Raw genomic sequence first — 12,950 nt, 5'->3', positions numbered from 1 at the left:
ACTTCAAAACATGAAAAAAATTCATTCACCCTTATAACTTTGGATCTAGAAGTTCAAGAGAGCTTCAGGCACAGTATTCAAAAAAGGCTAGTGAGCCAAGCATTTGTGTTTGGTAGTCCTTGGATAAATACATGGCTTATCTGACTGGAACAATGCCTACTGACTAATAACTAAATTTACCTAAAGTAACTTACATCAACACTGTCATCATTTCATGTACTGCAAATATATGACATGCTATGTCCAATTTAACAAGACTGAAAGCTGTATCAAACAGGTTAAACAATGTTTCTGGTAAAATAAACTGTTTTTTGCATGCAAGGAGAAATAAAAATGAAAATCCATGCATTATGTTATGTCCATGAACAGGTGGCAAATCTACAATCTCTCCCGCATGTATTAAAGATTTGGATTCTACACTGTGCCAAGTTTTGCCCACTTACATCTTTAGGAATCTCCAAGAAACAACAGCTGTCCAAATGGCACTTCAAAATATTCATGTACTGACCATTATGACCACCTACTAGGCAATGAAAACCACCATGTCAAACTGGAATGTAGCTCCTACTCTCTATCAAGAAACAGGATACTACTGAAGCACAGACACCTGTTGAAGAGGCTCATTGCAGGCTACAATAATCTCAGGCTAATGAAAATCTGATTAGACAGATAAACATTTGTGCTTGCATGCTACTAAAATATTTACACTCCATCTCTGTAGTAGTAGCTGTACTTTTATCTTCACATTTTATCAATTTAAAAATAGTATTAATTTCTGTGTGGATGTATATGCACAACTGTTACCTCACAAAAAACAAAGCAGTATTTTTTCATTGAAGATTTTTTTAAAATAGCTATTCTAAATTACTTGAGGCAACATAAATTTTAACATTTTATGGCTCTTATAATATTGGGTATATGGGCTCATGTTATCAATACATGGTTTTTATGCATAAATATGAATCTCCCACCAAGAGGAGCATACCTGGAGTGGGCTACCAATATTCTGAGTGGTACAGAGTAAAATACCAGTATCACCTGTAATGAATGTCAATGTTAGGTTAAACAAGGTCCAAAATATCCAGTGTCATGAACACAAGTCACTCCAGCATGAAAATGAGGTCATAGTGACCTAGATTTTGCATGGTTGAACTGAGCTCCTTGAGATGCCTCTTCATGTTAGGTTTCAGGTGAACCATAGTCGAAGATACTTAGAGTACCATAAATGGTGAGCTTAAGCACAAAAGTCCCTAAGATGTCAATATTAGGTTACAATTACCTTGATTTGATATGGTTGGATTACTCACCTTAATATGCAGATAAATTAAAATTGTCTTGAGTGCAAGTGAAATAGGGTCTAAAAATTAAGGATGCAACAAAGAACAAAAAGTAAAAGTCACTCAAGCATAAATATATGGTCACACATTCTCAGTGTTGGCACTGCCAAGATACTCTTTGTAAGATGTACATTTGTACTAACTTTCAAAAGTTACGGTAAATTAGGTCAATAAACTGAGGGTGTAAACATTAGTCCCTAGAAATGACTATCACTTTTGTGTCCAAAGAGAATTTCCTGGAAATCAAGATATGACTATTTGCTCTTTTTAACTTATGAGTTTTAAAACCATCTTTGATATTACCAAGTGCTAAGATTTTCAAATTTGCCGGTGAGGCAACCATATTGAATATAAGATCAGCAGCATTTTTATTCAGGACAAACTAGACACCAGTAGATGATATGCAGTGAACACCCCATGTTGGCATGTCACCATCACTGTCCATTCAAAAGAATTAGTAATAAGATGTTCAATACGTTCATTGTGGTGGCCATATTTGAGGTCAGATCAGCACCATCTTCATACAAGACCAATTGGACATTTGTTGTCTTGTGAAAACCCCATGCAGATGTGTCTTTCCATTTAGAAACAGTAAAATATGTTCAAGAAGGCTGCCATGGTTACCATACTGGATCGTGAGATCGACACCATTTTCATTAGTACCAAGTAGACATATTAAGACATCTCATGGTGAAGACCTAATGTTGATATGAGTTACCATCAAAGAGAAGAAATAATTTTTAAATGGCCACGGAGGCAGCCTTACTGGATATCGGATTTTGCGCAAGTTTTGCTTAACACCAACTAGACCCCATAAGATGACTTCCATTTACAACCCTATGCTGATTCAGCAGGAGTAGCAATGACAAGATTTTGATGTTGATTTTCAATTCAGTTTGGAATGAAATACTAAGAAATGCATAACTACAGTAGATATATTGAATGGCTGAGAAGAGCAGTATTTACTGCTGGATCATTCTTAAAAAGCATAAAAGGGCATTTTTCTTGGACAGCACAGATCATTCTGTGGATAAAATGTCATCTTTTAATAACAACACAATGGCTTATGTGACGCATGACGTATAGCCTATGACAGGCATTAAGATGTCTGAGTGTTCTGGCTTAAAGATGTCTGTGTTTGAAAATTCAACATGTACTGTGCAATCAAAAAATAATGTGATCATTGTTACATGTTTAGGCTTTTACAAAATGTAACAAGAAAAAAGTGAAGACAACAAGCTGTGTAAAATTTAACTAACAATTTATTTTTCCAGAAAAACAAGGTACAAATGAGAAAAAGAACTTACAGTTTTACAAATAAAATCCAAAACTAATCAAAGAATTAAAAAATAGAAGTCCTAGTAATAAAAAGTCCTAATGAAACTTAGTTCAATTCCCGATGAAATCCAAAATGGAAGGCAATGACATATACTGTGGTCAGCGTCATACTTATGTGTCAATAGTTCTTTGTTGAATCACAAAAAATAATATTCCAGTTTTTTATTTCTGTGTAAATTCTGATAAATGTCTTTGTCCAAGAATTAATTTAGAACACTAGTATTTCCAGGGAAAACAAGCCTGAAATCCAAACAAATTGAAGAAAACAAAATAATTAGCCCAAAATTGGTCACAACATGTAACACTTTAACTTCTCAAGTGTTAAGGCACCAATAATGACTATTCTTTCCCAAAAACATCAATAATAAATCTAGCTAAAACAAAACAGATTCCCAGATGTGGGTCAATCCTCTGGAAAAACCGAATTTATACATGTTATTTGTCACGTACTCCAAGTATGGCCTCGACTCCACTTTATGTATCTTACTCTGAGAAAGAATTTTTTTAAAAATTTAAAAAAGTTGTTTAGTACAAACTATCACTGGTCTGAATCAAGAGCAGGAACTAGGTCAGCATTAGAAACAATGTTTCTATAAAGTTGTTTACGTCAAAAATAATTTTAAAAAACTGAAATGAACTCTTTTCCAGTAAATAAAGTCACATTACAATAGCTAGTAATGGAATAAAAAAAAATTAAAACTTAACAAAAAACAATTAAATTAAATCAATATAAATGAAATAAAATATATATAACATCATTAATTACATTACGTCAATGATACAAAGTATTTATTACTCAACTTTATTATAATGCTACTAACCTGGCAAGAGATTAGATGTAAATATCTGCCTCTTATTAAACAACATGTGTGTGTTTTGGATTTCTAATGTAGCTTTAACAATTTTTCAGTCATATCGCTATTATATCTGCAGTATGGCATCATGCTGCAGACATGTAGCATGATGTTCAACCCTGTCACATTATCCGGACACCAGGCTGACCAGTCTTAACACTAACCTCTTAACGCTGAGCGCCTAGCGAGGCAGCTGTTAGTACCATTTTTATGTCTTTGGTATGACTCAGCCGGGTTTCGAACCTGCTACTTTTTGCATCATTAGGCAGACACTGTAACCACTAGGCCACCGGAGTGGTTTATTAAACAGTGAAAAAGAAAAATTCTTAAATAATTTTAAAAATCACAATGTCTTATGAAAGAAAATGAAAAGTATATGTTACCTTTAGGAATCTTTTGGTATTTACAACCTGCTGTAAATTGGCTGCATAGGCTGCTGTTGTACAAAACCAATGTGATCTCAATAAATGTATTATACTGAAAAACTTTATGCATTAACACAGACTTTTATTCATGTATATTAAAAGAAGCAAAATGGAATCTACCTACCCGTCTTGGTGTAGATTTATCGTTCTTGTCATACACTGCAATCCCTTTACAACTGATCCCCAACCACCATGGAATGTCTTTCTTATCCTGAAAAAGTGAACAGAGCAATTAATCTTTTTATGTGAAAAAATGATTAAAAATATTAAATAAAACCACAATTCCTGTTCCTCTAAAGCACGCTGTAAAAACAGATTTTCCAAAAGAGTTTCACCCATGAACACTATACTTTACTTGTGACCTGAAATAGCTTGTAGTTTGTTACATCATTTTCTAGCCCTGGTGGCTCACTTGTCAGAGTACTCATCACTGGAAGGATATGGGCTGAAAATACTGCCCAGACCATGCCAGGTAGGCCGCTGCAGTGTATCTCTGGGCTAGAGGCTAGACTCTTGACTCTGTTTGCCACAGCATGATATAACCTTACATGTATTGATTTGCTGTTAAGTGCCAAACAAAAAACCTCGGATAGTGCAGTGTTAGCACCTCAAGATTTTGTTATGTGTAGACCATGCATCAATCACTTCTGATGTGCCAATACAATATGTATCACAATATGATATATACCCCGATATATATATCATGCTAATTTCTATGTATAACTATTTTACAAGCATATTGATCCTGATGTCATCCTATTTACTAATAATCTCAGCACTTTTCCTCTCCAACAATTGCACTGTCTCCCACTGTTTAAATGAAAATCATGATGTGACACAGCTTGTTAAATATACTTGGGAGAAAAAAATGGGGAAAAAGCCCCAAACAAGATTGAGTCCACAAAATCTAATAAATACATTTACAACCAATTATCAAAGATTTCACAATATCAAATGGTAACTTATGGCGCTATAAGCCCTGAGCATATTATAAAGGAATTGCAAAATGTTACACTGCAACGAATGATCTGCATACATATTGTTTGTAGCTAACTTTTCTATAACATGTACAATTATGTGACTGCCACATAGGGATGTTGATCCCCAGTTCCTGGTTTCCTACACATAAAGTGCAACCCCAAAATCTACTACTAATTCAATGTGCATACTTAATGTATGCTGTTATAACTTGTAAAATTCATTGTTAAAAAGGTCAAAATAAAGACATACATTTTAACTACACATTCAATGTATTGCAGCTACTAATTATTTTTAAGCCTCTAACAAGTGGCCTTCATCTACAGTATTTTATGGGATTTAGGAACCCATTTTGGGCAGAACCTAGATAACTGCAGCGTATGAACTTGGTGATAGGATTTAAAAATGATGAAAAGCAGATAAGAGCTTCAAAGGAGATTTCTGGACGAAGTAGTGTAAGCAGGATCCAATTCTGATTTTTTTTTATATCTACAAATCACTAGAGTCATTAACTTGGTTTCCTAGTGTACTTGATATGATGCCTACTGTTCCTGGCTGGTTTTGATTGGATATGTTTTGCTGCTGCAACTGTATCAAGTGAATAGACAATTATGGGTTAAGTGGCCTCTGCTTTCTTTTTATCCACCCAAACGATTTCTGTATTCAAGCAACTGACTTCCTCATTCTTTAATAACTCAGCATAACATGCATTCAATGTACTGATTATATAACAAATTTAGATCTGACTTGAATAAGTTCCACTAGTGTTACTTAACCTACCTTTACTTCATAGTAACAGACAGTGTTAACATAAATTTGCTTTACAGTAATAGTGTCAACCTACCTTTACTTCATAGTAACAGACAGTGTTAACATAAATTTGCTTTACAGTAATAGTGTTAACCTACCTTTACTTTGTACAGGATTCCTGCCACAAATTCAGAAAAAGATTCCAGACCTTTTCCATACTGTTTCCAGACCAAACAACAAAAATGTCCACATCTCCTGAACAGCTCTGAATCTATATACTAAAGTTTCTCCCAAACATAAAAGAGCAGTCACATTATAGTTCCCAACTAAGACAGTTGCAATAATTTAAGTATAAGACCTTTTCAAGACATTCAGTCATTTTTACATTTTTTCAGACATTTTCAACACCTGGAAAAGCAATTTTCAAAATTGAGACCTTTTCTAGAAATCCAGATCTGTTCAGGAACCCAATTTGTAGTAAGAAACTGTTAGGCTAACTTTACCTTATAGTAACTGATAGTGTTAACCTACTGTAGCAGAATTCACTTGGCTATACAACCCTGTGTCTTGCTATCAGGTTCTTTATATTGGAGTGATATTCCACTGCATCTGTCTGAGAACTGGCGTTCCAGAGTGTGATAGATTTCTACCTGAATGGGATATTGTCAAATTCCTGGCTTCTTATTGCCACCTGGTCACCAAGTAGTTCGTCAACTGGGCCTTCTTCCTTGTTCATAGTAATAAATCCTGTTAACCTACCTTTACTTCATAGTAGTAACAACTGTTACCTACCTTTACTTCATAGAAATAACCACTGAAATAATTACTTCAAAGTAATAGACATTGCTAACCTACTTTTACGTCATAGTAATAGTACTAAGCTACCTTTACTTCACAGCAACAGACAGTACTAACCTACCTTTGCTTCAAAGTAATAGACAGTGCTAACCTACCTTTACTTCACAGTAATAGGCAGTGCTAACCTACCTTAACTTCATAGTAACAGACAGTGCTAACCTACCTTTATTTCATAGTAATAGACAGTGCTAACCTACCTTTACTTCATAGTAATAGACAGTGCTAACCTACCTTTACTTCACAGTAACAGGCAGTGCTAACCTACCTTAACTTCATAGTAACAGACAGTGCTAACCTACCTTTATTTCATAGTAATAGACAGTGCTAACCTACCTTAACTTCATAGTAACAGACAGTGCTAACCTACCTTTATTTCATAGTAATAGACAGTGCTAACCTACCTTTACTTCATAGCAACAGACAGTACTAACCTACCTTTACTTCAGAGTAACAGACAGTACTAACCTACCTTTACTTCAAAGTAATAGACACTACTAACCTACCTTTACTTCAAAGTAATAGACAGTGCTAACCTACCTTTACTTCAGAGTAATAGACAGTACTAACCTACCTTTACTTCAGAGTAACAGACAGTACTAACCTACCTTTACTTCAGAGTAATAGACAGTACTAACCTACCTTTACTTCAGAGTAACAGACAGTACTAACCTACCTTTACTTCAGAGTAATAGACAGTACTAACCTACCTTTACTTCAGAGTAACAGACAGTACTAACCTATCTTTACTTCAGAGTAACAGACAGTACTAACCTACCTTTACTTCAAAGTAATAGACACTACTAACCTACCTTTACTTCAAAGTAATAGACAGTGCTAACCTACCTTTACTTCAGAGTAACAGACAGTACTAACCTACCTTTACTTCAAAGTAATAGACACTACTAACCTACCTTTACTTCAAAGTAATAGACAGTGCTAACCTACCTTTACTTCAGAGTAATAGACAGTTGTCATGTTTACCCCAACCCAGAGAAGCCCAGTTTGAAACATGTATAATCAAGGTAATTCTGATGGGTCATTGTTTGATGTCGAACATTGCCGAAGGCTGGCACTAATCCGTTACATAAGATTGTTGTGGCTAGAATAGAAGAACCGGACATCGGAGTTGCGAGGCGCCCGATAGCCAGTTATCACCTAGTTGTCGAAATGTTTCCAAGATCAAAAGAAATTGCATGAAGAAGTGGGAGTGTCCTAACTTCTTTCCCCTGCAAACAGACAGACAGGTTGAACTGGCCGCTAAGACGATTGGACAGGGGCACAGCGCCACCCAATCAGAATCGAGATGGGGGGAGACCTTGATTTGGGTAGAATGATATCCCTGCGTTTTCCGGCAAGAGTTAGTTCGCTGAGAGAAATTACCCAGAGAAGAGGTTAGCGTAACTCCGAATAGCCATTCGTTATTGGCGGGAAAATCTTAGAGCGGGAAGGTCTAAGTACAGAAAGCTTCAAACGGAAGCTTTGAGGGACAGACCAGTTTCAGTTTGGTCCCGTAGTCTCGGATAGAGACGGAGGAAAGGAGAAGAAAGGAGAGGAGAAAGGTGAAGTGAAGTCTGGAGCGAAGTTGGAGGAGGAGATAGTAGAGAGGGAAACAGACAAAGGAGGAGTTAGAGGAACGGAAAGAAGGAAGGAATCAGTGGGAAGAAATAGATGAGTAGATGCAAGGACAGGGGGAAAATCGAACTCACACTGTAAATCACGGGATGAATTAGGCTGTCACTTGGTCGAGGGAAAGATGAGTGATTGGAAGTTATCGTTTTTAAATTATCACATTTATTAAATTGTTATTGATTGAATTTCATCTTCGTGTTCTCTATAATTTAACCGTCGGCATTGCTGACTGGGGGCTCAGAGCTGTAAATCTACATCATCACTAATTTAACTTTCTAACCTAACGAGCCAGGGTGGAACTTTCAATTTAATTTAATTAAATTATATTGGGAGAACCCCACCCCAATACGACAGAACGCCACAACAGTACTAACCTACCTTTACTTTAGAGTAACAGACAGTACTAATCTACCTTCTACTTCAAAGTAATAGACAGTGCTAACCTACCTTTACTTCAGAGTAATAGACAGTACTAACCTACCTTTACTTCAGAGTAACAGACAGTGTTAACCTACCTTTATTTCATAGTAATAGACAGTGCTAACCTACCTTTACTTCAGACTAATAGACAGTGCTAACCTACCTTTACTTCAGAGTAACAGACAGTACTAACCTACCTTTACTTCAAAGTAACAGACAGTGATAATCTACCTTCTACTTCAAAGTATTAGACATTGCTAACCTACCTTTACTTCATAGTAATGGATACCATATGTTGGAAGCCTCTCGACAATTGTAAGATAACTGAAAAAAAGAAAAAGAAAATTAAACAATGGTTGAAAGTGGTTTTTTTTTCTCAAGTACATTTCCTGTTCTCCAGCCTGAGCCTTTTCCAAACAAATTTAAGGATTCTAATATTTCCTGTATTTTTTATGGAGTTATTCAGCTTTTTGATGTGGCCCAAAAAATGTTAAATTTTGCACCAAAGAACCCCATTCAGGAATTTCTGCTGTACAAAAAAATCATTTCTTTATAACCCTTACAAAGCTGTTGGAGTTTTAAAAAGAGAAATCAAATTATAGCAATCCACACAAAATGGCATTTTACAACTTTGACCTTTGTCTTTTTCTCCACATATCATAAAAGATATTGCATGTTATCTCATACATTGTTCAATGTGAAATTGCAGCCTGCTGGAATAGAATGAGATAAAAAGTTGGATTCATACAAAATTATACTGAAGATTTTCGATCAACATGTTATTGAGGTAAATGACATTCATTACTGGCAAGCCAAAAAGGTAATTCCAAGGAAATCTGAATCAATATTGGTGATAAATTCTGATAGAATTCATCAACGTACCTCCTAGCTGTCATCACAATAAACCCTTGCGTTGTGCATCAGAGACTCTAGATCATTAGGTCAGTCCAGTATAAGTTGCTGTTGTTGTTGTTGTAGGGTTTAATGCCATTTTTCAGCACACGATAAGCTATACATGGCTGCCAGTATTAATGGTGGAGGAAGAACCCAGGAAAACCCCAGAAAGAACCACCGACCCACGAGAAGAGTCCAGTATAAGCATTAGTGTAATAGCACTTCTGAATTAAATAGACACTAAACTAAAAAATGTGTCCATACAACACAGATGCTCCCATCAATACAATGTATTTCAAGGGAAAAACTCAATTAAGTGTGATTGTGAAATGGTACAGCTCAAACCTGACCCATGTTTTCTTAAAACTTCATATATATTTAATTTCAATCCATTAAATCTTTCAAAACTTACAGAGCATTAATGTGACATGACAGGACAGATGGATATGGGTAATGTTATAGATATGGTGGAGACATGAAAGCTGTTGACAATATCTGTAATAAAAATGAATCAATTGCAGCATAAGTGACTCTGTATAATAATCTTGCAAGGTATTTCTCAGGAATTTATTCCTGGTGAGATCAAAGCAAACAAAAAACCAACTACAATATAAAAAAAAAAAATTTAAATTGGGGAAAAACTAAATTTTATGCCATTCTTAAAATAAAAATCACACCTCAACATACCAAAATTCATATTTCTTGAACAACCAAGAGTGGCTGAGCTGCTGTATAGAATCATCATTACTATATATTCAGATGGCTGCAATGGTACAGACTGGGATGTGAATGCTATCCAACTGCGAAGTGGAATAAAAATTCAGATTTAATGCAGTAGCTCTCTAAAACCATGTGATTTAATTCCCTGTGACTGATGCATGTTTGGTTTGTTCAGGTTGTGCCTTGTCAACAAAATACAAGTATTATTTGTGAACCAATCTGTGAACTGATCTGCATTACAGCATTATCTGCATCTGTTGACATTTTACAATGTACCATATGTACTTGCTTATAAGTCGGATCCAACTACAAACTGCACAGACCCTGAACTGGCGTCACATAATTTGCCAGCTTGGGTCTACGTGGCTACTTAAGACTAACCAGTAGAACAGATAACATGGATCCTTATCTGCTGGTGCTTGGTGTGACTGTAGATCTGGGTTTATGTTGTCTGCAGGTGGACATGACTTGTAAGCAAGTATATATATCACCTTGGTTGAGTCTGAAGATGACCATGCCATTACAAGTCTTGACTTCCTGAGCACAAAGTATCAAAACATGAACTCAATCGACAGAAATTTAAAATTCTGACTTTTATTTTGTTTTAGAATAAATTTCATTGCTCAGCTGATCAATTGTACTTTGAGTTCTCAATGTTTCACAAGGTACCAAATTCTGTGGATTTCATGAAAGACCATATTCCATGGATATGAGGTACCAAATTCTGTGGGTTTCATGAGGTAATAAATTCTGCTGATTTCATGAGACCATATTCCGTGGATGTGAGATACCAAATTCTGTGGATTTCATGAGGTACCAAATTCTGTGGATTTCATGAGATACCAAATTTTGTGAGTTTCATAAGGTACCAAATTTTGTGGGATTCAATAGGTCCTAAATTCTGTGAACTGCATGAGGTACAAAAGTTTGTGGACTTCATGCTTATCACATGCCACAAATTTTAAGATCCAAAGAACAGTGATCCTTCTGTGGAAACAATAAGTTCCCCAATCCATGAATTTAAGAAATCACAAAAATGTCTTTTTTTCTGCAAAACCACACAATGTATTATTATCAACAATAATAAATTAATTCAAAATAGTTATTGTTACAAATTAATTTTTAATTATATTGTTCATACAGTCTTAAGAGTTTGATGAAATTGCATTTTATTCTCAGACATGTTCCAGAATCTGGGGTCAAATGTGCCAAAGTTCTCATCTATCAATTGCTAAATTATGGCACATACTTTCTTCCTTAAGACTGAAGAAATTTTTATAAATGAAAGGGACTGAATAGTTCTACAACTGCTTTGTAACCTTTGCAAAAGAAAATAAGGAAGAAAATTTACTACCATGCAAAAGATAAATATAAAGTATCCATACATGTATCTAAATACTTACTTTACAATAGCTAATCCACGTCCAGTTCCTGCTAACTTCTTAAAGTAGGATATGACTCTTTCTTCACTGAAAAGGAAAACAATAAAAACCCAATTGAAATGTTCGATTACCCGTATGTATATACATGGTTTTATTAGACTTTGCACCAAAGCAGATTTATCCCAATGATATACCAGCAGTATGGTTGAGCTAATGTATACTTACCATGTAAGCTTGTATATAGATTGTATCCAACTCCACAGACCCAGATCTGCCATCACAAAATATACTGGTAGATCTGGGTCTGTGCCATTTGTTTGGAGTAATCAGTAGAACAAACAACATAGACTCTGATCTAATGGTGCATTATATGATGGCATATAGGATCTTTGGGTTGTTTGCTGGTGGACCCAATATATATCCAAGTACATATGGTATAGGAGTTTATGACACATCCAACAGTGTAAAGCCATAAACTAAACCTGCAGGAATTACCATATATACTCGTTTATCAGATAAGTCCAACTGCAAACTCCATAGACCCAGATCTGCCACTGCATAATGCACCCGATCTGGGTCTGTGCAGTTTGTTAGAAGTAATCATTAGAACATGGACCCTGACCTGGAGGCATAATATGCAACAGCATATCAGGATATTTGATGTTAGCAGTTTGGCTTGCCTTTTAAGTGAGTATACATGGTATACACTTGCAAACAATGGCCAATACTGATCACTTAAAATCTTAAGTAGTTTCCGACCCCCGTGCTCACCATACTCTCAGCACAAAATCTGAACTGCCCCATAAAAAATAAATTTTAAACATCTATAGTTTCCTTACAAGAGCAGTTAGAAACTAAAAAATGGGACAACACAAGCATTTCTATCTCTACAATCATGCCAGATTTCAACAAAATGTTTGGTGATTTTTTTTTGTTCTATAGCACAGCAACACACTGAAGGCTACATCACTCCAAAGCAAGTTGAGTTAATTGTTTTGCCAAGATGGCACACCACAGTAGTCAATCCATGCTGATCACTTGAGGGAACTGAACCTGTATACCCTCCTGGACACGAATCCATTACCTTTATCACTGAGCAACTACAACTGTCCTCAATAAGATTGAAAGTTCTAAATATGATATTTAATTTTGAACTTCTGAATACGAGTTCAATTCAATTTTTTTGTTCTCTTGTGATACAGATTTTATGGGAACTAAGGTGATATTTAAATTCTTAAGACTATAATGGCTTGCAGTTATTATTATGGACTGATATGCATACTCCTACCAAATTTAAGATCTGTACATCATTTATTTCAATATTAACTTGTAAACATGGATGCTATGATATAAAATTAATACCAT

At 35.4% G+C, this 12,950-nt stretch overlaps 1 protein-coding gene across 5 annotated transcripts in view; it reads right to left on the bottom strand.

Annotated features, from left to right (window-relative positions):
• Positions 1 to 12,950, bottom strand: part of LOC149799678 (uncharacterized) — a 258,855-nt gene that overhangs the window by 90,215 nt on the left and 155,690 nt on the right. For all 5 annotated transcript variants that reach the window (XM_089959030.1, XM_089959026.1, XM_089959027.1 and 2 more), the window contains exons 8-10: positions 11,607 to 11,672; positions 8,856 to 8,913; positions 4,079 to 4,165 (exon numbers count right to left, since the gene is read on the bottom strand). In XM_089959030.1, coding sequence (XP_089815156.1) covers positions 4,079 to 4,165; positions 8,856 to 8,913; positions 11,607 to 11,672 — 211 coding nt within the window. The remainder of the gene's footprint in view (positions 1 to 4,078; positions 4,166 to 8,855; positions 8,914 to 11,606; positions 11,673 to 12,950) is intronic.

This window comes from Sinohyriopsis cumingii, chromosome 5 (assembly GCF_028554795.1).
Source record: "Sinohyriopsis cumingii isolate HCF-2022 chromosome 5, ASM2855479v2, whole genome shotgun sequence".
Classification (NCBI taxonomy): Eukaryota; Metazoa; Mollusca; class Bivalvia; order Unionida; family Unionidae; genus Sinohyriopsis; species Sinohyriopsis cumingii.
The sequence above is the reverse complement of the archived record's forward strand: the minus strand, read 5'-3'. Positions and strand labels throughout refer to the sequence as shown.